Here is a 25,563-nt window from a genome sequence, read left to right on the forward strand (position 1 = left end):
CTAAAAGATGATATGCATTAATAATGACCACTACAAAGGTTCTTCAATGACTATAGCAGTACAAATTAGGGAACTGGTATTAGAGGAACATTCCAGGAAAAACAGGCATACTTTGTTAAAGATGTATTCTAATTCAGAACAGTTGTGAAACAAAACAGGATATCATACACTTTGTTATATACATTTGCTTTATCCTTATTTTCTCTATGCAGTTGTAACATCTCTGCCTGTTCAGATCACTGCGCCACACTCTGCTCGCATGCTGCGGTGCAGGAGACGTGTGCAGTTTGATAATTTGCTTAGAGTTTTTAGTTGCACTGTGTGAACACGGCTTTACTTCTGTAATTGAATTTGCACCACACCCGTCTTCTGCCCTTGTTGCCTCTGTCCATTTAGTGGTTAATTTTTGCCTTGCCCTGTTATTGACAGCCTGCCTTCCTATCAGGTTCTTCTTCCCTATTTAGTCTAGGCTCACATTCACTCTGGTGCCTGTTATTGCCTCGTGCTTGCTGGCTTTCTCTTGCTGTTTTGTTACTTGTATTCTTAATCCTGACCATGGCTTCTCCTACTGACTATTCTTTTGGACTTCGATTTGGAACTGCATTGCTCGACTGTTACCGTACCCTGGCTAGCTGACCTCCCTTTGTTGTTGTTCCGTCTTGTCTGCGTTTTGTGTATCACATATATAGGAAGGGATCGTCTTCGAGTAGCCGCCTATTACGTTTTTTTGATACTTTGAAATTATTAAATTTCATAGGAGAATTTTTTAAATATCATTATTGTTTCCGTCTTCCTGAACTTACTGTATATCATTCTGATATGAAAAATGTGGGATTGTATAATATGCTCTTCCATTTTTCATAGTGAGTTCTCAGAGTTGATAGTATATGGTATGTCGTTATTCACACTGTGTCTTTGAACATGTTACCAAGCTCCTTATGTTTTGGCATTTTGGGAGTTAATGAACTTTGATCCAGGTTGATTCAATTTGCCAATCAAGGAGTTTGTGTGTTATAAGTATGGAGCCTCTAGTTTGATACTTAGCTACGAATAAGGAAATACTTTCCGAAACGCGTTAGCTGTCTTTCTGTCCATCGAAGGAGTGTCACCTAGATGTTAAGCATTATGCGATTTTAATGGAAGTATGCCAATAAAATGATATATTTTTAAACAAGTGGCTGGTTGCTGGATTCACTTTCTAAGGACTATTACGTAGGATAGGACCTGGCAATAGGAAGGGACAGTGGGGGGCTTCACCTTAGGGCTCACTGTCTCTTGTGCCTGCCCCAGGGTGTCCAGCAGCTACTGGGGAATTGCTGTCCTAGCAATTCCATAACAGCAGTATTCTGTCTTTAAAAGAAGAAAAATTGTATGGTCCATTTGTAGCCCTTTGAAATTCATCCATAGATAAACTAAATAGGACTATATAAGGTGCCAGTCACAAGAACAAAAATATTGTCACTCCAATATAGTGTAATCTCACGTATAATGACCCCTATATATACCACCATCACAGAGCCCCCTCTGAATTACCTGACCAATATATTACTAAACAAACATAGGAATTGGAATGCAATGACAACTCATTTATATTTTCTATATATGACCCTTGAGTTGCCAGTGATGATGACACAATTATAAAGACTGAATGTTAGTCCCTCTTGGTGATTCAGTAGGGCACTTTCACCACAAATTCCCAGAGCAATCCTGTATGTGGAACACATTCCTTTATAATCTTACGTATACTTTATGTGCCAACCAATGGCATTTATGTAACCCATTTGCTTACTGATTGCTAAAGGTCACTTAATGTGTCACATGAATGACGCCATGTTTAGTCCTATTCTGTTAGACTATGGATGTATTAAGCCATATTCACTTGACAGTGAAAAACATCCAATTTTAAAATGACTAACTCACATGTCCATTTCTTTTGACAGATCTTTTTTCAAGCAAGTAAAAAAACTGACACACTCTATTTTTGTCCGTTTCAACAGACATCAAGGTAGCCACGTGAATGCACTTATAGACATTCATGAGTTTTAAAAGGGTGATATGACGGTCATTTGAAAAACAGCCATCATGCAACCGTTATTTACAAACGTAAATAATCCCCTTTCAACAGGCCTCAACAAACCAACATGACTGTTTATCATGGTCTGTGAAAAATGGCACAGTTGTGTGAATAAGGCCTTACATAGGACTGGGTCATGGGCAATACTATTCTACAGTGCAGAAGGGAGTAATATAATAAATGGAGCGGAACAGAATCTTAAATGCATTTATGTTAGAAAATGATGATATTGTATGCTATATCACATTAAAAGATCACATTCTAAACACATTAATAAACATAAAAAATGAAATATCCCTTTAAGACAGGCCTGACTTGATAGGAATAACTTTTTTCTTTGGTGTTCCTGGATTCTCCCATTAGGCCCTGCACTAAGCATGATACTGTGTATACATTTTGCCGGGAATGTTCCTTTAAATTTGCTACTGTGAGTTAGAATTTTTTAGCTAAAGAAGTGGGTCTTTATGGATAAAATTGATAAAGAAAAATATATTTTTTTATTTCAAGGATTCTGCGCCTACATGTTCTCTGGTGCTTAAGGGCAATGATCCATTTGTTACTCTGTTGAGACGCGCAGTTCCTTGCCTTGAATCATAATGGGATACTACACCCGTGCACAGAACATGATATCATTTATCTGGTCGTGTAATCATTAGCCAAATTACGAGTCGCTCATTTATACGGCAGCCATTGACACAAACAAAAGTTTAGCAATGAGTGCCAAAAACATACTCAGCACTTGTGTGATCAAGATGGAGATAGGCATTACTATAGCCAAAGATTCCTTAGAAAACAGGTTAAGTGAATGCACGAGTACCTTATTCTTATACAAAAGAAGATACAAACTTGTCCTTATATAGAAGTCTATGCTCCAAAAGGGAAAGGTAAATAATGTATTTAGGCCTTATGACAAATCCTACCTCTTCCTTGCAGTAACAAGGTAGATGAACTATTTTTTTATTGATCCTAGAACCTAGAAATCTAATATAAATGCTGATCAGATAATATGCACATGCTTCTAGAGAAGGACTCAGTATTATCTGTGTGTTTACATAGAGAAATTATAGACAGGGCTTTATCAGTAAAATGCAAATAGCTGAACGTCATAACTGTATATAACAGTGAGAGCAGTGAGTGATGTCATCTGTCATATCACACAGGTCCAGTGCTATGAAAACGCTGTGTAAACAATGGGAGGAATAATTTCAAATAGCAGGAAAACAAAGCATCATTGCTAAAGCAATGTATTTAGGAAAACTATTCAATTTACATAAGCTAGCCGTATAGATAGGATCCTTGAGATACCTTGGGAATAACCCTTTTATTGCTGACCCAAGTCCTGCATCTGAATAACCTACCCCGGGCAGAGTGACTTGCTGGAACCTACCCCTGGCACTTGGGATATACACCTCCCTACCTACCCCCTGATGAAAGTGGGAGTTGTGGTGACCTCTATTTTGGTTCTGCATGTCTCCTGTTAGTCATTTTAAGATAACTTAAGATAAGATAATCCTTTAATAGTCCCACAGTGGGGAAATTTCAGCATGTTACAGCAGCATAGTAATACAGATACAGGATAATACACAGTAATATGTTACAGAAGTAGACACAAGCAGAATAGAGCAGAATTCTTAGAGCAGAATAAAGCAGAATGTACAATACAGTGCACATTCATTAAACCAACCCATAACCTCTGATGATACTGATGGAAGCCCAGAGTTGCCTTTTTTCTGTTTTCTTACAGCATGGAATAGCAGAGCAGATAGTGCTGTTACTTACAGAAGCAACCAGTAAAAAACATACTGGGTTCTCTTTATTAATAATAATAATAATAATAATAATAATAATATACTGTAAATATCCTGGACAACCCCTTTAAGTTAAACCTTTAATTTTGTAAACCAATAAGGTCTTCTATACTTTAGAGAAAACAATGGCAGAAATTAAAGGGTCCTAAACACATCAGACTACAGAGAAAATTCTCATATTCACCATAACTGAAATTTCCAGAAACAGAAAGTCTAGCAAAAGCATTATTTATAATGTAAGGATTAATATAAAGTCACTCCCTCAGTATATATGTGTGCAAGGAATTCCTTCACTGTTCAGAATTGACTTAGTTTTACATGGTTGAGACTTGATTTAAGTGGTTACAAAGAAAATCCCAAGACACCATGAATCTCAGTTACCATTCTTAATGACTTCCAGATGACCTAACACAAGTTCTTTGGCTCCAGTACTTTTTTCCTGAAGCAACTGCATGGAAATCAAGTTTACATACAGGCTGATTTAGAAATTGACCCGAACAGATGGCCTCCATATTTCTGTGCTGCAGTCATCTACGATATACATGGGACTGTATTCACAGCAGATGTTGGAAGTATTTTACCACTGCCAAGTGTCCATGATTTCATTATTACCATCCTGTTCTGTACGGAATATATACTTTCAGTCTATGTGATATTACTGGTTAATTCCATACGTCTAGAAAAGGGGAGTTATGCCTGATTTGTATATAATAATACCAACTATTAAATATTTGAAGCGTAAAACTTTATGGGATATGTTTGAGTGTGTACTATATATAGAGTATAGGCCACTTTTATGACTGAAATAGTATACATTAAAGTTCTCTTAGGCTAAGTACATTATATCTTTGCCATACAATGGACGCACATGCACTTTTAAACCAGCTTTATTTAATAAAAATCACTCCAGTAAAAAATAAAGGGTTTTCTCCTTGCTTGAAAATGAGCCTGTATGTAGTGTAGTTTTACTGAATAACTTACTGATAGCTTTATTGTGAAGTTATGTGCTCCCTTCCTAAACACTGATCTCCTCTCTGCTGCACACAGTGTATCAACAGGAGGTCCAGATCACAGTACAGGCCTATAAGAATTTTAATCTGACACCCATAGACCTGCCTTGTGAGTTTGACTGTTCATACAGTAAACACTGTGTACATTAGAGGTGCTCCAGGGGGAAGCATATAACTTCACAATAGAGGTGTCAGTAATTCATTCAGTAACTAAAATACTATACAGAGGCTCAATAATCAAATACTACAGTAATTTTTTAAGCAATTGGAGTGTGTCTAGATTATCTAAAAGTATATATAGTATATATAGTGTTATGTCTAATAGAATAAGCTCTTTACAGAACTTTGAGGTTAGTAAAACACAGCCCCTTTATTTTTTCTAGAAAAAAAGTATGGATTCATCGATGACATAAATAAACTGTGTCAAAAAGTTCAGATACTCTGTGTACTGGTTAAACAAAAGAAAAAATATGCTTACAAATCCAAGGAGACACTTGATTTCTTTTAATGAGCCAAGGCAGCCGAGAAAACCCAGCAGCATTGTGAGGATTCCAACTCCTGACAACACATAGGACCAAATCTTCAAGGTGGGTGTAGAAGACCCTTAAGAAAAGAAAGAAGGGGAGTGAGAGGGAAGGAACTGGTTACATAAACATCAACTGCTGAATCATTCTGCTTTCTTACTGAAGATTTCAGCCCTAGCCTGGGGGATCAAACTACAAAGATCCCTGCAAGTTGGAGCTTGGCCTATAATTCTCTTTATTCATCTATATGTCTCTATTTTCTCATGACTGAACTTTATAATTGAGCTGTTTTATTCCTACCTGAGTTGCTTTCTTTATGGGATCTGATGGCGGAATAGCAGGTTTTTAACTAGTTATTTTATGGAACGTAGTAAATTCTCACCTTTAGTGAATCTACCTGCATATTAGGAAACGGCAAGAACGTGAATACTGCAAATAATGTTACTGTCAGAATAACTCCTTTTGGAGAAGATTATATAATCAGATGATATCTTTGCCCTGTAAATCTGTTATTAAAATACATGTCGCCATCTACAATAGCCTGCAATTTGTCTATGGAGCAACAGACACAGAGCATAGTTAAAGGGAACAGCTTACTATGAAAATATAGTCCAATCTACCTACTCAATCTCAGAGAGTAAGAGGAAATGTTTCAGTATAATGTATATTTTATGCATTTATGCCTTCTTTTTATGCTTAGCTGACATCTTTCTGGTGATTGCCATTACCTGAACCAGGGTCAGGTCACAGGTTTCTGACTTGTCATCAGTACGCTTCTAGTTCAGTTAGTGATAGACAGCCAATAATAGAAGCATAGGCATTTTACAATAAATTACAATTCAGTAGCATTGCAGTGTATTGTTTTCGTAATGAGACCACCCATGGTTCAAAACTCCCTTAAGATGTCTAAAAACAAAAGCTATAAAAAAATAAACAAAAAACATGTTTAAATCACCCCTCTCCCCAATGCCAAGTCTAATGCTATTTGATAAATCTGGTTTATGTTTAGATGGTCTAGTCCAGTGATGCCGAACCTTATAGAGACAGAGTGCCCAAACTGCAACCCAAAACCCACTAATTTATCACCAAGTGCCAACATGGAAATTTAACACAATTATAGACCTGCAAAATATGGTCATATGAATGGGGATTTATAGAGCTTTCTGATCCACAGTGACCCCCACAGTCCAATCTGCTTCACAGTGACCCCTACAGAGTACAATCTACTCCACAGTGGCCCCCACACAGTATAATATGCTGCACAGTGGTCCCCACACAATACAATTTGCTCCACGGTGGCCTACACACAGTATAATCTGTTCCACAGATGGGTGCCCAAAGAGAGGGCTCTGAGTGCCACCTCTGGCACCCGTGCCATAAGTTCGCCATCACTGGTCTAGTCTAACTTCACTCTTCCTATTAGATGACTAAGTTTACACCAGAAAAATGCACCAGTATTTTTGGCGCATGGTATCACAACTTTAGCCATACCCACTTTCCAGAGAGGCTTCAACCGTTCCATTCAAATCATAATGTGTCATAAATGTGGTGCATGTGGTGTGCTTTTAACCTGTTGTACTACTAGTTCATGTTTGACTGGATATATTAAGGCCAGGTTTACGACAGCAGTCAAATTATTTATCCTGTTTTAACTCTTCGGAACAGTATAACGGATACAATTTATAGCGCCAAAATATGATGTACAAAGCCTGACCTGCATATGTCTGGTTTGTAACAAGGATAAAGTGAGTACTCAAGCTTGGCTTATTACCAGAAATACCTAGACCTCTGCAGAAGAGAATGGGTTAATACTGATATAATGAAGACCACAATTCTAATGACAGTTCAAGGCAGCCAAAAAGCTTTCTTACTCTTCAGTGATGTAAATAAAAAGACATGGCATGTAAGCAATAGGGCCAGTCCAAAAATGATCTCACTCACCTATCATGAGGGCAAAACTGCTCCTGTCAAACAAAATCCATAGTCCAAAACATAGCAACACGCCTCCCAGGATCTGTCAGGAAGAGAACATACAATGTCATTTGATAAAGGTATCATATAAAAACCAGTTATGTTCTGACCGCCATGTTATGTCTGATATTGGTATTTGAAATACAGATTGCAATTGCTACATTATAGAGCTGACTGTACAAATAGTGTAGTTTGCATAACTTATTTTGGAATTATATAAACAGCAACTTGTCGAGATTAAACAAACCATTTTCATTAACCTATATAGGCATATAATTTGTCTTCAGTTTAACAGTCCCATCTTTTAGCCAGTGAGGGAAGCGATTAGAAAGAGCAAACGTCATTCATTTTTATGGGTACATGCACACAACCATGTTTTTCACTGATCAGTGTGTAAGCTGTGACTCCGTGCCACATCAGATAGAACAGTTCCTATTCTGTTCAGTTTTTGCAGAATGGAGTTGTCTAAGCCTATGGCAGACTAAAAACCTAGGACGGCACACTGATGTACTCAGCGTGTCATCAGTATGCCATCCGTTTTTGCGGACAAGCTAGGGACATCTAGCTAGGTAACTGCTTTTTTATGCGGATTAGGTTTTTGTTCGGAGGGTCCCCAAGTGGACCGCCCGAACGGAAACCAGAACACAGATGTGAACCTGGCCTTAGGTGAGTAACTTATGGCCCAGAGACACTGGTATAAAAGCTTAGCTTGGACTTTCCTGCGTTACTTCTCAGCACGATGATCAGTTGTGTCCCATCTGTACACTTAGCTTCATATACATTTCCCTTTTCTATAGGGTGCCATCATGGTGGAGAGGCAGAACAAGACAGTACATTTTCAGGCCATTGTAAGAGAAGGCATTAGATATCTTTTTTCCAATAGAGCTAATGGCCTCCAGTATGATGTTAAAATAATATTGGTGTATTGTAGAAAATATACAGTAGATTGGATATTAACAAATTTTGTCGTCTCAGACCATGGAACTATTATGGGATCCTTCACTACTGAATGGTAGAAAACTGTGAGGTTAGTAAATGAGGGGATGGGGAATGACCCCAACATCAAGGAGAGAAAGTGGAGAGAAAAACAAATACCAGGCAATACTGTCTAAGGGAGCCTTCACACGGAGTTTACGCTCCGTAAACTCGTTCAGAATGAGCGGCGTTAAAACAGATCCCATTGATTTCAATGGGTAGCGCGCGTATGCTGGCACCCATAGAAATCAATGGGATCTGTTTTAACGCCGCTCATTCTGAACGAGTTTACGTTCAGAATGAGCGGAGCGTAAACTCCATGTGAAGGCTCCCTAAAGCCCCACGGGCCGTATCCGCAGCACTAAAGCGCTGCGGGAAGAACCGCTGCGTGAACGCATTGCGGTTCTTTCCGCAGCGCTTTTAAAAGAAAGTTCACAGAGTTTTCCTCTGCGAACTCTCTCTTAACATTATATCTCCGGGAAAGCTGCTGGCATTTCCATAGATATAATTGACATGCTGTGATTTGCAAAGCCGCGACGGCTTTGCAAATCGCAGCGTATCCGCGCTACGATCTTTTCCGCACAGTAGGGATGGAATTCGCATGAATCCCATCCACTTTGCCTGCACTGTACAATGCTGCGATTTTATCCACAGCGTCTCCGCTGCGGGCAAATCGTGGTGTTTCTGTTCCGTGGGGCCCCAGCATTAGGAAGTTAACTGCTACAATAAAGCCATACTATGGGTTATGTGTTCACACTGAGAACTATCCAAAACTGTCCAATCACCCAGACACAGATTTAGTAGTGGCGTACCACACCCGGAAAATATCTAGGTTTCTTAATATTGTTTCTGAGAAAAAACGTCTAATAGCTTGAACACAATTCACGACTAAAGCATGTTCTTATAATGCTGGCAAGCTAATCGGACTGTCCTGTAGGAAAACTTTAAAGAAAATATGCAACAACGGTTCAGTTCACTCCAGTTTGTTCTCAATTTCTAATGTTTTAACAGCAGATCATCATTTGGAAAATGAAGCATCCCATAACAGGCCTAGGTTATTTCAGGCCTGGTGCCTGTTCAGTTCTGGATTGATTGTCAAAAAAATGTAAAAATGTGTAAGAATTTGATACAAAATTCAATGGGAAATAAAACCGAGCAATAAAAAGTCTGGAAACAAAGAACATCATGCGAGTCAAGTGTGATCTGAAATTACTACATGTGGCAATGATTGTAAAAGGTCTCCAGCCTATCCAAAGGAATCTACTGTAGATGTCAGAGAAGGTAAGGTGTAAAAATCTGTGTTTTTTTTTCCTAATAATCATATAGCCTCATGCAGGTTACAGCTTCATGCATTAAACCTGTAAGATGGCACTGTAAGACCGACACATAGATAAATTGCATGGACTTCTGCATAAGACCTGTGCTATGATTTGTGCATGATAGTGGAGATGCCTCGCTACTGATTTATCATTGGGGCCCAGACGCTTTAGAATGTACCAATACCTTTATTCTCCCAGACAAACTGCCAATTGGCGCGGTGACGCAGCCCTGTACAATGGGCTGTACACATGTCATGGTAACCATACTGAATACTGTGTATGATCCAGTTCTAACTAAGTAACCTTGGCACAATGTTGTCTGGGAGTGGTATGGTTGCCCCCTGGCGTTACTCCGTGTGAATGGACCCTAACATGGATAACTTGTTCCAATGGTCTGAATCCTAGAGATTAGACATTTATTCTGTGGATAGTGTATATTGTGTGAAAACCTTATTAAGTACCAAATGTAGTGGAGTATGAACACACATTCAGGGAGACAAATGGCCTTAAGTGTTTGTATTGGGCAATGTTAAAAGTGTAAGAAAAAAACACAAAAATGATCCTTCAGTCTAAGACCTGATAGTTGAGAATGTGCTGCAAAGCCTGTTTAAGGCCAGGGCCCCAGGTTGCAAAAACACTGAGTTTTACAGTATTTGTAAAGTGGATGCAATTCTGACTAATCCCATTCACACATTGCAGAAAACAATCTGCAGCAGAAAAGCATGTCAATTATACCTACAGAAATGCTGGCGTTTATCGTATACTTATAAAAAGGGTAGAAAGTCCGCAGAGGAAAACTCTCTGATAAGGCAATGGAAAATGATGCAGAGAAAAAATGTGATGAGTTTCTGATGTGTTTTTTTTCCCTGCGTTTCACTACATGCAGCTTTACCCTAAGATTGGTGTCTCACATATCAGAAACACAGCTTTTTTTTATTTCAGATTTTGTTGCGTTAGGAGTGGATTGCACAGAAGGTTGAAATATAAGTACTTCTATATATTTCCTAGTTCTGTTGTAGCCATTGTTGGCTGCAGCAAAAAAAAAAAAGCTGCTTTTCCGCAACGTGGGACCTCAGCCTAAGTCCACTAAACAGTTTTGGTACAATTGTTATATTCATAATATAATTTAGATATAACACAATACAGTAAATACTAGCTGTTATCATGGCACTCTACAGTAGCGCTATAACAGACCATGAAATAGCAATATGAAAATATAAAATGAAATCTATGTGATACTTACAAAGAAAAAAAGGTTGAACACAAACAGGAAATATTTAGTTACGCTCAGGCAGCCTTTCATAGCCATCTTTTCTCCTGTAGAACAAGAACAAAAACAAAATTATATATAGGTCATTACATGAACATCATTCTACCATGTCTTACACGTATCAGTGTGTATTACAATATACAGATAATTTAAGGCGGGCAGTCAGTGGCTATTTCTATGTGCTACATTGGCAATGTGTATATGGAGGAGATGGCACATATAACATATGAATTACAGTATCTACTTCAGTGGTTCTTAATCTTGTTTGAGGTACCGAACCCACCAGTTTCATATGAACATTCACTGAACCCTTCTTTAGTGATAAATCAAATATGATTTATTTCCAAATTCAAGACATAGGTATATGTTTTTTTTACTTGTACACAAAATGAACCGTGCATATGGCCTAGGGTTCGATCGAACCCTGGTTAAGAACCATTGATCTACTCCTAGTTCTGATACATACTATGACACCTCCTGATTCTAGACGAGAAGAGATCAGCACTAGCTCTCTTATGATAGAAAAGAAAGCTGTGAAGTTGTGGTCAAGCTTTTTATAGCTTATTGTAAGATGCTAGTAATGTGTAAAATCACATGTATTTCTTTTTGGGGTGGGGGCTCAGACAGCAGAGAGGCTAGGTTCACCCCTGGGTACTATGTTCATTTTTTTTTATTTAGTAACATTATAGCATAGCTGATAAAGTTGAATAAAAGACACAGGTCAATCTAGTCCAGTCTAACCCCATTGATTCAGAGGATGACAGCTCCATTTTATGGGAAAGAAATTCTTTCCTGACTCCAATATAGTGATCAGTATAAAACCCTGGATGAACAACTCATCTTCATAAATCTAATATTCGACTTTATAACTTATGATATGGCGGTTATGTGGAGGTTCGTACTACTATGAGGTATATCAGTGCCTTAGCAGTCATAGGGTATAGCTATGATATTTGTGACATGATGGTACAGAATAGATAGCTGCTATAGTAAGCCAGTTTATACATTAAAATACACCAACATTGTGGGTCTAATAGGAAAAAAGTAACAACGTCATGTGCCCAACAATAACTATTCATCAATACACTAACACTAATATATTTTAGTATATTATATGTGTGTAATAGCTTTTGACACGTTACTGACTGCACGTACCCATGTGGGATCTCCTGTGGTTATACAGCTGACTGAGGTTGTCCTGACCACGTTCTGAAAATGTTTCCAAAACAGTCTTAGACACTGGAGATAACTTAGACAGTACTTGTTCACAATATAAAGCTCAATCCTGAGTGCTCTGGTATTGAGATCTCTCATGGAGTGCAAAACCAGTTTGACCAAAACATGTTAGGATAACTTCATGAAAACCCTTTATAAAACAACTTGGGGTAGTCTGTATGCACTAGGTGAATGGAAAATACAATAGCAATGTAGAGAACTTTCTGTCTACAAAGAAGGATGTGCCGCTACAGATATGAGAATGTACTTATTGACTAAGGAACAGAAACTCTTGTGTACACTTTCGGTATAACTATTCATCAAAGTCTTTGTTCAGAACAAGAGTATTACCAACAATGGCCATAATATACAATGAGTGAATTCTTCATGTAGAGAAGGGGCCCCATTACCTTTGCTATTGGATGGCAAGAACTCCTCTACCAAAAGGAATTGCATTTAGGGATTTGGAACTGTCTCAAGGGTTATAAAAAAAAATGGAATGGGGCACCAGATTTTTTTTCTGAAATGTGTGGTTGGGATGAGCCAAAATCTCATTCACTATGCAGGGACTGTAAAGTGCAGCATTTTGACAATGTTGGGCATCAGACTTGTCCATACACATCAGATTAATATCTGCCAAACCTACCAATTTGGGTAGGGCTGACTGTCTATTTGATGTATGTGAGGATGTCTAAACTTTCTCGTCACAAATACACTTGAGAGAAAGAAGGATCCGGCATGTTGAATTTTATGTACTCAGTCCTTTTGTTGTCAGGGAAATATGGTGTCACCAGAGTGGTCTGGTAGTGAATTATTTACCTTACTCCATTCAGAACACAAGCACACTTGGATAACCTGAGCATGCATGTACTTGAGGCATCAAGAGTAATAGCTGTCCACCAAATGAGGGTTGACTAACTATTGGGCATGTATGGCCACCTTTATTGTTGCTCAGGAGGCCTGAGTGTAAATACCATAACACCTTTGCATCCATTGAGGTGTTTGATGTTCAAGTGGTGTATCTTCATGATAGATTCCATCAAAATGACCACTAAGAGAAGCCATTAAACTCAATAATAAGTCCATATGCAGTAAATTCCACCACTGGGCAAGAATGTAATCTAAACTGCTGTGATGGAAACTGATCTACGCCCCTCGGGTCTCATGGAGGTCTCAGATAGCTTATCTTCTCTTATAGTTGACCAAGCAGAGGCCATTAGAGATAACTTTAATAAAGTAATTCATTATAAGATGTCTCTTTAATAAAGATTCTTGATGCATTGAGAAGATTATCAAATTATCAGTACTGTCACTTTAATTATAGTTCAAGGAGAACATAAAAACACATCTGGAGGTTTCATTACAGTTCTGTCCTGAAATTACCAAAAGATCATTAGGTTATTATGTGTTATTATTGGGTTGGGGGAGGAGAAGGGGACATACTCAATTACCCTGTGCTCTACATAATGGGCTTAATGGCTGCTCAAAACTAGTTAACTTCTAATCTGCTGCATCTTGAGTAGAAAGTTCTCTGGAGAGTATCCCAAGCTTTACAGTACGGAATAATATCCCCAGCACCAATCCAGTTCCTGCATTATTACCGCCATGAATAATTTAGCTGCTATGTAATGTAAATGTAGAAGTGAACACTGATGGACTAATTGAACGAAAGTCTGATCCAATGCAGATATGGAAACACATGGAGTCTATTATTCATCTAGATCTTTAAAGACATGATCCCGTAGAAGGGTGAACCAAGGGTCAGATATGTAACAGAGATCAAAAAGGCTGAAAAGATCTGAAAATCTAAGTCAAGGAGAGAAACTGATTAAAAAGTAAGAGTATCTGGGGACAGAATGGCAGAACCTGGGCCTTCAGGAAGGTGATCAATGGGATTACTGGTATCCATGGTTGGCTTCCTGAGGTAATTTTGGTGGGAAGTATTTTTCCCGGCCAGTTGTTAGGCAGCTTTTGGTCACCCAGTGATGGCCTGTGATTGGCTGTCCTTACACAGGCCTCAGGCAAGTATTTCCCTTGATTGGTTGCCAGGGTCACAGGGAAATTTCCCTGTACCCAGACAATGTTTACTGATTGGTTAAGTAAGGGCCACAGCAGAAAGATACAAGTACATCCGGCACTCGAGTCTTGCTGCAGAGTTGTTATCTAGACGTCACCCACTTGCCCTCCCAATCTTTTAGCTGTATTTAGGTTGTGTCACGGCTTTATTAGAAGGGGTTAACCGGACACAAAGTCCTGCATGTCCGACTTTGTGTCCGGTTAAAAATAAAACGGTTTCGCCGCGGAGAGGCAGCAGACACACACGGGCGGTCACTTTGCAAAGCCATTCAAGAGAATGGGTTTGAAAACTGACTGCCGGGTTTCCGTCCCCTAGTCCAGTTTCTTGGGGCAGAAGATGGAAACATGACTGATTGGCTAAAGCGGAGACCGTGCGCAGGTGTGAACCTGCGATGACTCTGGTTTAAAGATTAAAGTTTTCTACTGCCACAAAAAATTCCACCCATTGCGAATCCAGTCTGGCCACAGCGGGTTGAATTAAGGCATGTCACTTGGTGGATGGACAAACCCGTGTTCCTATTCATGATATGTCATATAGTACCACTGCATCCTGATTACTTCCCAAACTAAATTAGCTGTCATATAACGCAGCACAAGAATTCTGAATACGACATGGTAGGTGGAGGTCCTGTTAAAGATCTTGCATTGCGGTCCAGAAGAAGCAGTGGTGATCCTAGCCTTTCTGCTGACTGAGGCGGACGACAGAAAGGCGCGCCCCCCCGGACTGAATCCCGGGGGGGGGGGGGGTTGCTAGTGGTAACATTACAGTGGGTAACAGATTGGATGTAATGACCCGTCACTCGGTATTTGTGGGAATTAGGTGCTCAGAAAAGGCATCTCACCGCCATAATCCATAAAGAAAAGATTTTTCTGGCACTGAAATGGAAGAAAATTTTTATGTGTTTATTACAGGCATCCAAAGTTACACTTATAGACGTTTCGGTCCAAAGACCTTCATCAGTATCAATTTTTGATCTGGCGATCAGACAGCTGGACTCTTGAAAATTAGCTGTTCCCGGAGAGTGTTGCAGTATAATGTGTAGCAGTGGGATTTAATACTACAGTGGTGTAGCTTTACAACTGCACCCCCCTTAAAGTTTGCACAGCAGAATTCAAGGCTGTCAACTGTGCAAGCACAGCCTCATTCAAATATCTGGATATTTGGGTATCCTTCAAAGCACCATTCCAGGCAGTGGCGTAACTAAGTTTTGTGGGCCCCGATGTAGTCATCCCTACCTCATCCCTACAGCGAATTCTTGATAGTGATGTTTATGGGTATTAAGGAGTTTAATCAACCTTAGTGTGGTTAGGGTAATCTGTGGGTCTGCTTGGTTTCTGGGCCAGATGGAATCTGCAATCTCAATACTGATGCCAGTGCTTAAGGGCCTCCTAAGGCTCCTGGGCCCCAGTGCAACTGCACCCTCTTCACCCCTTCAAGTTATACCCCTGATTCCAGGCCACTGGACTTGTAGCATGGCCTCAGTCATATAACTGGATAATTTTGCTCCCTTGAAAGAAACCAAACCAAGACTGAATGCAGTTGTGGCTATGCATGTGCTACCGAGTCTCTAGGAATTCTGCAAATGGCTGTGGTTCATGTACATCCTAATATATGAATCTAGATTCAATGTACTTCTAAGATTGACCGTATTGGCAACTGTGGGTCTGTTGGGATTACAGAAAATTGAAGTTTGAGCCTTAAAGCAAAACTAGCCAACAATATTACGAACTAGTCCAAACTGGTTATAAACCAAGAGACCTGTTAACACTTTGATTCACACTTACGTATAAATATTAATTTTATACTTTGGCTGCTTCCCCTTAAGTTATATCATATCCCCCTAGAATAAAAAAAAAAAAAGTACATAGAAAGAGAGAGAAAGAATTAGAAAAAAAAAAAGCGAATTATAAAATAAATCTATTCGCCTGTTCGTGGAAAAGCTGATCAAGTAGAGTAATATGTCTGGTTTGCTGCTCAGGACAGCAGGGTACTCCAAGATGAACAGTGTGCTTGTTCTAAAAGATAACTTGTGCTTGTTCTACAGAGATAACACCAGCAATAACTGTTGTAGCCCAAATTAAGGCTCAGCAACTGAGAGAACTTTTCAGAGATAGAAAAAGAAAAGAGAATATAGGCGGCTAAGAACAGGAACTGACCTCAGAACAGACAGTGGCAGTGGATATTGGAGGACCAGGAACAGAAGACTTTTTTTTTTGTTATGTTTCACCTTCCTCAACTTTCTCCAGGATTGCTGAAATTCCCATTTAAGGAATGTACAAAGTCTTAGAGAGAAAGCCGAACAATATGTGGTTATTACTTTCAGGGCTAGAATGAAGGTTCACGGAGCCTAGTTAAGGAGTCACCAGAGATTACTTTTTGCATTGCAATATTATTTAGATATTTCTATGAATCAAAAAATTTAAGAAATGGAGATCAAGAATTTTCTATTACAGGTGATTTTTATTATTGTAATTTTATCTGATTAGTCACAGAACTACATGAAAGTAGATAGAGAAACTCCTACACAACCTACTGTGATCTCAGACAATGTGCACGTTGTTTGTTGGGTTATTGAACTCTATGATAGCAGGAAATGGTAAGAGGAATATACAACAGGAAAATGGAAAGAAATTTATGTGAACAGGTGGAGAATGGGTATTCATTCGCTTGTTTTAATTCCAGATCTGCAAGCAGAGGAAGCGGTCACAATCACTTTTAATGATCTTTAAAAAGTGTTGTCAATGTGCTGTGCAAAGCTAAGCTAAGCAAGCTAAGCTAAGCAAACATGTTTTTCAGTTTTGCTCCCCATAAGGTTTATTTCATCAGCACTATTAATTTAAGGAATTTAGGAGTTCAGCCTAAATGACTGTATATAACCCCTAATAGCTAGAGAACAAGCCATTGTATACCCTCGTACATAGCCTTTAACACTAGCCTTTAACACTAGCATCTGAGGATCCAGCACAGAGATTTCATGTCATTCATTTCATGGAATTTAGTCAAATAATCAAATGTTAGTATAAAATAGAATATATATATATATATATATATATATATATATATATATATATATATATATATATTACAGACCAAAAGTTTGGACACACCTTCTCATTCAAAGATTTCATGACTATGAAAATTGTAGATTCACACTGAAGGCATCAAAACTATGAAGTAACACATGTGGAATTATATACTTAACAAAAAAGTGTGAAACAACTGAAAATATGTCTATATTCTAGAATATCTACCTATATTCTAGGTTCTTCAAAGTAGCCACCTTTTGCTTTGATTACTGCTTTGCACACTCTTGGTATTCTCTTGATGAGCTTCAAGAGGTAGTCACCGGAAATGGTTTTCACTTCACAGGTGTGCCCTGTCAGGTTTAATAAGTGGGATTTCTTGCCTTATAAATGGGGTTGGGACCATCAGTTGTGTTGTGCAGAAGTCAGGTGGATACACAGCTGATAGTCCTACTGAATAGACTGTTAGAATTTGTATTATGGCAAAAAAAACGCAGCTAAGTAAAGAAAAACGAGTGGCCATCATTACTTTAAAAAATGAAGGTCAATCAGTCCGAAAAATTGGGAAAACTTTGAAAGTGTCCCCAAGTGCAGTTGCAAAAACCATCAAGTGCTACAAAGAAACTGGCTCACATGAGGACCGTCCCAGAAAAGGAAGACCAAGAGTCACCTCTGCTGCGGAGGATAAGTTCATCCGAGCTACCAGTCTCAGAAATCGCAGCAGGTTAACAGCAGCTCAGATTATAGACCAGGTCAATGCCACACAGAGTTCTAGCAGCAGACACATCTCTACAACAACTGTTAAGAGGAGACTTTGTGCAGCAGGTCTTCATGGTAAAATAGCTCCTAGAAAACCACTGCTAAGGACAGGCAACAAGCAGAAGAGAATTGTTTGTGCTACAGAACACAAGGAATGGACATTAGACCAGTGGAAATCTGTGCTTTGGTCTGATGAGTCCAAATTTGAGATCTTTGGTTCCAACCACCGTGTCTTTGCGCGACGCAGAAAAGGTGAACGGATGGATTCTACATTCCTGGTTCCCACCGTGAAGCATGGAGGAGGAGGTGTGATGGTGTGGGGGTGCTTTGCTGGTGACACTGTTGGGGATTTATTCAAAACTGAAGGCATACTGAACCAGCATGGCTACCACAGCATCTTGTAGCGGCATGCTCTTCCATCTGGTTTGCATTTAGTTGGACCATCATTTATTTTTCAATAGGACAATGACCCCAAACACACCTTCAGGCTGTGTAAGGGTTATTTGACCAAGAAGGAGAGTGATGGGGTACTACACCAGATGACCTGGCCTCTACAGTCACCAGACCTGAACCCATTTCAGTTGACTACCTCTTGAAGCTCATCAAGAGAATGCCAAGAGTGTGCAAAGCAGGAATCAAAGCTAAAGGTGGCTACTTTGAAGAACCTAGAATATAAGACAGATTTTCAGTTGTTTCACACTTTTTTGTTAAGTATATAATTCCACATGTGTTAATTCATAGTTTTGATGCCTTCAGTGTGAATCTACAATTTTCATAGTTATGAAAATACAGAAAACTCTTTGAATGAAAAGGGGTGTCCAAACTTTTGGTCTGTACTGTATATACAGTATATATCGATATATTTGGTCTCTACTGTATATATATATATATATATATATATATATATATCGATTTACTTTCCATTATCACAGAACTATATGTTCAATTACATATAAAAAGGTCCTTATGTATGGAAGGCACAGATAAAAGGAGCGGTTTGACTATGGCAGCTTATCGCCTTTCTATTTTTTTAAGTAACTTAGAAAATCTGGCCTCCTCAGTGTAGTAGTGTCATCATTTCTGCTCTTCCAAGTAGCTGACAAAGAGTGGAGAAGATCTGCTCTGAGGAACAAGGTAACATGAGTATTTTGGGGGCATTTTACTGTGTAGGTGGATATAATGAGAAGTTAAACTGTGCTTGGTGGCAACAAAGAGCCATTATTCTGTATGAGGGTCAGATAGGTACATTATGGAGGCATTATAATGTAATGGGCCACTTAGGAAAGCCATGACAATCATGAAGAGTGTAGATATTAAATTTGGTGAATTTTACTCTCATAGCTGAAATGAATAATAATATCCAGGTATGATAGATTATCTTGCAAACATATATTGGGTTTATAACAAAGTAGGCTTCGTTGCCTTGATTCTTTAGTGTCGTTGAACTTTCATGTAATTAACTCAGGAATAATAAGTGACTAAATGTTAAAAAAAGAGAAAAAAAGAGCTGTTGTAACATCTTTGCCTGTTCAGGATAAACGTTTCTAAAAACATGACGTGAATTACCTGTTTCTATTGAATTTGTTATGTTTAACATGAAGAGAATACATGGTTTCAGTTATCAGGTAGATACAAAGCAGAATCTATACTATTTTTCACAAAGAGGAAGTTCTAGACATGCGAGTCAGATAAAATAGCTGTCAGTAAATATGGAGCATCACTGAAGGAAGGGGGAAGTGAATGGGGAGGAGGAAAAGGTAGGGAGGGGGGCAAAACAAACAAGTATAGCAAAGTCAATATAAAAGGAAAATGAACAATAACCTAGGCTAGATCCACATTATTAAAACTGTAATGAAGCATGGCTGCTCACAGAAGTTTCCAGAAAATATAAGTGATATTGCAGTGTGTATAAGAAGGCGGATGACTGCAGGAAACTACTCTCATGAAGTTTGCTAACAAACTACAATAAACCAAACATGTTATGTAGGCTGAATAGTGGCACATGTATAGGCATCCAAGAGTGTTTAGGTTAGATAGACTAACAGGTTGGTCTAAAGTGACTACACTCTCTGAGCCACAGTCATTAATAGCATGTCAGATAGGCAAGGAGAATAGAACTGTACTATAGAATTGTTTGCCTGACCTCTCCATTTGTAGCAGTGCAATCCCCAATACATTCACATGATGAGTTTTTAATTTGAATGGGGCAGAGGTAGGATAGGGCCATGTTTTAAGTATGGTAACACAATAGTACCCGTGATGGGTCTCATGGAATATACGTATTAAGATGAGTGGGTGTACATACAATACCAACACTGCTGACAGTCCCACAAGTAATGATAGCGATATGCCTCAGGTAAACCACATCTCCAACAGTTTGAAGAATGATATAGACCAAATACAGAGTCATTTTTCTAGATGAGTGTAAGGCTAATATGACTAATATGAGCTTCCATTCTGGGCAATGACGTTGGTCCAGGGTTATACCCATATACACAGTGGTATTATGTAAGCAAACTCTTGCCACTGTTACCAATATTGCATTATGGATATTTGTAAAGTATGTCTTCATTCAAACTGGTCTACTCCAAGAGGTGAAATGTATTGCGAGGTCACATTCCTTCCTGAATACAGTGTTTATAATGGCAACGAATACACTTTATGGGTGTCCTTACACGATGCATTTGAAAATGCATCAGAAAAAAACATTTGTTTTGGAAAAGTGCATATTTGGCCTTTTATATCAGTTGTCATTGACTAAAATGGCAAAACGTGTTTCTCAAATGCACGATCAATGCATTTTTTCAACACACACGAAAAACATTTCATGTAGGAGCAGTCAAATGTCTGATGTTTGAGGTAGCTGGAAATAACTGAAGAAGATGCCAAAAACATAATGTATAGAGCTTTCATTTAGTAAGCGTGCGTGCCGGGCTTTAGGCCAGGGCCCCATGGGAAGGAAACGAAGTGGGAAAAATCATGGCATTTTACAGTAAGAGTAAAGTGGATTGGATTTTAGTGAATCCCATTCCCACTTTGCAGTAAAACCACAGTGCAGACACACCGCGATTTCCAAAACCGGCGTGGTTTTGGAGATTGCAGCCTGTCAATTATACCTACGGAAATGCCGGCGTTTTCCCATAGATATAATTGTAACAGAAAGTCCACGGAGGCAAACTTTCTGTATAAAGTGTTGCGGGAAGAACTGTGATGCGTTGCCACCGCAGTTTTTCCCGCAGCGCTTTTTTGCTGCAGAACGTTCCGTGGGGCCTTAGCCTTAGGCTCTATTCACACAGAGTAACGCCAGGCGTCATTTGTGTGTAATTTGTGTGTCTTTTACGGCCGTCATAAAACGTTTACATAGAGTTCTATAGGAAAAGACGTCCCGTAATTTACGGCCGACATTTACGGCCGTCATTACAAAAAGCAACTGTTTTACTGGGGGGCATTCACACGGAGTTTTGTGGCGCTGTTTTTGCCACAAAACTCGTGTAAAGAAGAAGCATTGTAAAACAGAATCCCATTGAGTTCAATGGGTTCTATCTTACACTCACTACACATTGAACTCAATGGGAGGCTTTTTTACTCATTGATTTCAATGTGTTACGCATGTTAAACGGAACCCATTGAAATCAATGGGTAAAAAAGCTTCCCATTGAGTTCAATGTGTAGCGCGCGTATGACGGAACCCATTGAACTCAATGGGATTCTGTTTTTACAGCGCTGATACTTCACACGAGTTTTTGGGCAAAAACAGCACCACAAAACTCCGTGTGAATGCCCCCTTATGGTGTTAATAGTCATGTTTGACTTGGTTACATCTGTAGGCCTTCCCTGGTGCTGAACTAAAGAATTGTGACCTAGTGTGCAGCATATTTGGGCCCAGCTTACAAATCCAAAAGGGAACAAAACAACCTCTGGTGGCCATAAGCATGTCGTGTGAGCCTGTTTACAGAAAAGTACCTTCCTTTTCCTTTCATAGATCTCAATGTTATTATTTTTTAACCAGAAACAAGGCTGTCATATATTAAGATGTCACTGAAGATAATGATGTTAAACATCAACATAATATATTATGAGAAGGTACTCTATATCTAGCCTGTAACAGACATCCTCATCATAGTATTGTCATTATGACTCATGATGGAGTCTGTAGGCGGTGACATCCCCACTAATGTAAAAAAGAGCACATGTGAGGTTTCATACTGAAAGTCACTTTATAAGCATTTACATTAAAGGCATTGTCCAGTTTCAGTGAATAAAGTAAGTTTTCCATTATACTCACAGTTTTCTAGATCTCGGCTTGCTGTCATTCATTCTGCTCACTTGGTCCATGGTCATGTGATGGACACACAGGTGCACAGCTCGTTACAGTCACAGCGCAATAATCAGACATCTGTCTTGTAACGAACATGCACCTGTGTGTCATCACATGACCATGGACTGATTTTTATCTATTGGAACTGAACAGTGGTTAATAGTAAGGCGAGATCTACAAAACCATGAGGCATTGATACAGAAAGTATATCAGAAAAAATTTTCAAAAAATGTAGTTTTTGAACAATAATATTTATTTGCTGAAAATCGACAACCACTTTAAAGCTCATTCACAGTCATTTTATTAAAATGTTCAGCCCTTCAGTACATCAGTACAGTATAATGCAAGGTCGCTCACCCAGTGTGTCCTTCATTTTATTTAACTTCATTACTGGTCCTCAGGCTGGTCATGTGACCTACAGATTCACACAACAGCTAGTAGCCACTTTTACTATCTAAGCCTATAAGAGCCTGGATGTTACACTCTCATAGACTTGCCCCTGACTTACAGACTGGATAGAGGCTTTAATGAGACATTTTTGCTTCTTCACATCTATTACACATATGTAATTTTTATCTGACCCCACACAAGGCATGGAACAAAATGATGTCATTTCCTGCCTTTATGAAAGTCATGAAGCAATTTGTCTGGCTACCACATGACTTCCTGTCTGAGCGTCCACCATATGAGACATGATATCTGGAAACTATAGAATCATCACTACAATGTATTGTGGAAATCTTTTCAATGAGCCATTAAGGAAGTTCTGTTAGTTCTATAATACGTAGAATAGAAACCACAGGAAGACTGCACAGGATAGCATGTAGATTTGCTATAAAACCTAGCTCAAGACAAAAAACAAAATGCAAGAATTAAAAATGTAGGTCATAGGTGTATCTCCGTAATATGAATATATGTGTTTATATTATTATGTACACACATTTTTTGTTTCCAAGCTGTAAAATTACTGATAACATCAAAGTCCATTTTTTTTGCTTTGAGCCTAGAGGTCATTAAACTCTCACTACAACGGCACAGTCATCGTGTGAATACCTGTGCAATCTCTTCAAGGGGTTTTCCAGAATTATGATATTGGCTACCATTCCCTAAGGCTGAGTGAACAAGGGGTTTTTTGGTCCGGAAACTGAGGCACAGGCCGCCTTGCAATTCAGCCTGAAGACACTCCCTCCTTTGGACTAGGCCCATTCATTGGGCGTAATCTGGAGCGGAGTGCATGACTGGATGCCGGTGTAGTGCACCAGATTTCAGTCACGGCTACCCAGCTTTTGGTCTGGAACCTGAGACGGCCTCAGGTTCCGGAACAGCTTATTGATGTGTGCTGCTGAGTGTTGGAACCCTATCGATCAGAAATTGGGATAGGTCATCAATATTTAAGTTCTGGAAAACCTCTTTAGGCCATTTATTGGGGAATATCTATTGTATGGATTGACATTTTTAGACATAGCATTACCTAATGTGTAGGTGTTTAATTTCTTTAAACTTTTTTTTATTTTACTGTAATTTTTATATTCCCTAGGGCTCTTCAACCCCATGGGGTCTGTTCACTAATACAATGCATTGTAAAATCAGGGCAATTCTATTACAGACTGTAATAGAACTGTATGCCAAAGAAACCTGGGAGTCTTAAATAGGCTCCCAGCTGTTGCAATCCCCTAAATGGCACCTTGGTCAAATCTGAGGTAGGTTAATGCATGCAATCGGTATGGCAGCTATGGCGAAATATTTAAATATCTGACATCAGGAAAGGGTCAATAGTTGTTTCCTCTCAGGCCTGAAGCATACACAAATGTTTTTGCCCTTTTTATAAGTTGTGCAGTTCAATTTAGGGCCACGCACATGACCTTATTACTGACCCCTGGTTCACACTAGCGTATGTATTCCGTCTGGGGGAGTCCGCATAGAGACTCCCCGGATGGAATACAATCACAATTGCAAGTGCTGTGCTGTGAAAGCGCATGGACCCCATAAACTATAATGGGGTCCGTGTGCTTCCCACGCACTGCCCGCACGAATCACATTGAACCACAACACTATTCCCATAGACTTCTATGGGTTTGTACTTTACCCCATATGCCTCTGATTTGATACAGGGGCACAAGACATATACCATATGTACAGAGCTATTCTAACTCAGTATAATATTAGGGCACTATTTAGTGCAATACAAAGTAACTTTGGCTCTGAAGAATATTGTTTTTGCTATTTATATGACTAAATCTTACCAAAATAACCTGACCCCCAGTCTACATATTTAGATGTATGTCCTGAGTTAACCTCATATGTGACATCAAATTGGCTGAGATTCTACTGGATAGATCTTTCATATTATGGAACAGTATATTTTATCATTTTCTATTCTTACAAGAAAAGCTCCATGGTCCTTTAAGAAGAAAGCTTCATATTTTCTTAAAGTAGGGAACGAAGTAGATTTGTTGAAACAGGGTTTCTAAAATAATGGGAGAACTTACAATAACTGTATTGAATGTGTGTTTGCAGTGCAATGTACATAGGATTATCTTGCTCTCAGTAAAGCTCTCCTGTGGTCCTTTATGTTTTGTTTGGCAGATATACAGTTTTTATTTTGCTTATTATTGTTAGATATATGCTGGTATTTGGCTTTAGTCAGAATGATACCAAATGCAGAGATATAACAAAACAGAACGGATTTTCAATGGGATTATTATATTTGCATTTACAATATTTATATTTGCAGCTTTCAATAAACTATGCTGCCATAATAAATTAACAGGAGATTATTACAAATTGTATATGCAGTGGATGAAGTCATAGGCATAGCTATAGGTCCGTGGTGGCAAAAATATGGCATGCATGCCAGAGGTGGCACTCAGAGCCAGTGGCGTAACTAGGAATGGCAGGGCCCCGTGGCAAACTTTTGACATGGGGCCCCCTCTAAGAGGGGTACATGGGCGTGCAGGCTGTTTGTGAATAAGAGGGTGAAGTGGGGGTGCAGGGTGTGTATAAGCAAGAGGGGAAATGGGGGTGCAAGCTGTGTGCGAGCAAGAGAGTGATCTGGAGGGGGGAACCCCCATTCCACCACACTCTTGCTCACCCAAGGCCTACACCCCCATTCCCTCTTCTTTCTCACCCACAGCCTGCATCCCCAGGTCACCCTCTTTGCTCACACACAGCCTGCACCACCCATTCCCTCCTCTTGCTCACATAGGGGAGAATGGGGGGT

At 39.2% G+C, this 25,563-nt stretch overlaps 1 protein-coding gene across 1 annotated transcript in view; it reads right to left on the minus strand.

Annotated features, from left to right (window-relative positions):
* LOC142210761 (leukocyte antigen CD37-like) overlaps window positions 1-25,563 on the minus strand; it is a 69,288-nt gene that overhangs the window by 14,541 nt on the left and 29,184 nt on the right. The window contains exons 2-4 of the mRNA XM_075280161.1: window positions 10,925-10,998; window positions 7,358-7,430; window positions 5,371-5,495 (exon numbers count right to left, since the gene is read on the minus strand). Of these exons, the coding sequence (XP_075136262.1) occupies window positions 5,371-5,495; window positions 7,358-7,430; window positions 10,925-10,990 (264 nt within the window). The 5' untranslated portion in view covers window positions 10,991-10,998. The remainder of the gene's footprint in view (window positions 1-5,370; window positions 5,496-7,357; window positions 7,431-10,924; window positions 10,999-25,563) is intronic.

Source organism: Leptodactylus fuscus, chromosome 6, assembly GCF_031893055.1.
Source record: "Leptodactylus fuscus isolate aLepFus1 chromosome 6, aLepFus1.hap2, whole genome shotgun sequence".
Taxonomy (NCBI): domain Eukaryota; kingdom Metazoa; phylum Chordata; class Amphibia; order Anura; family Leptodactylidae; genus Leptodactylus; species Leptodactylus fuscus.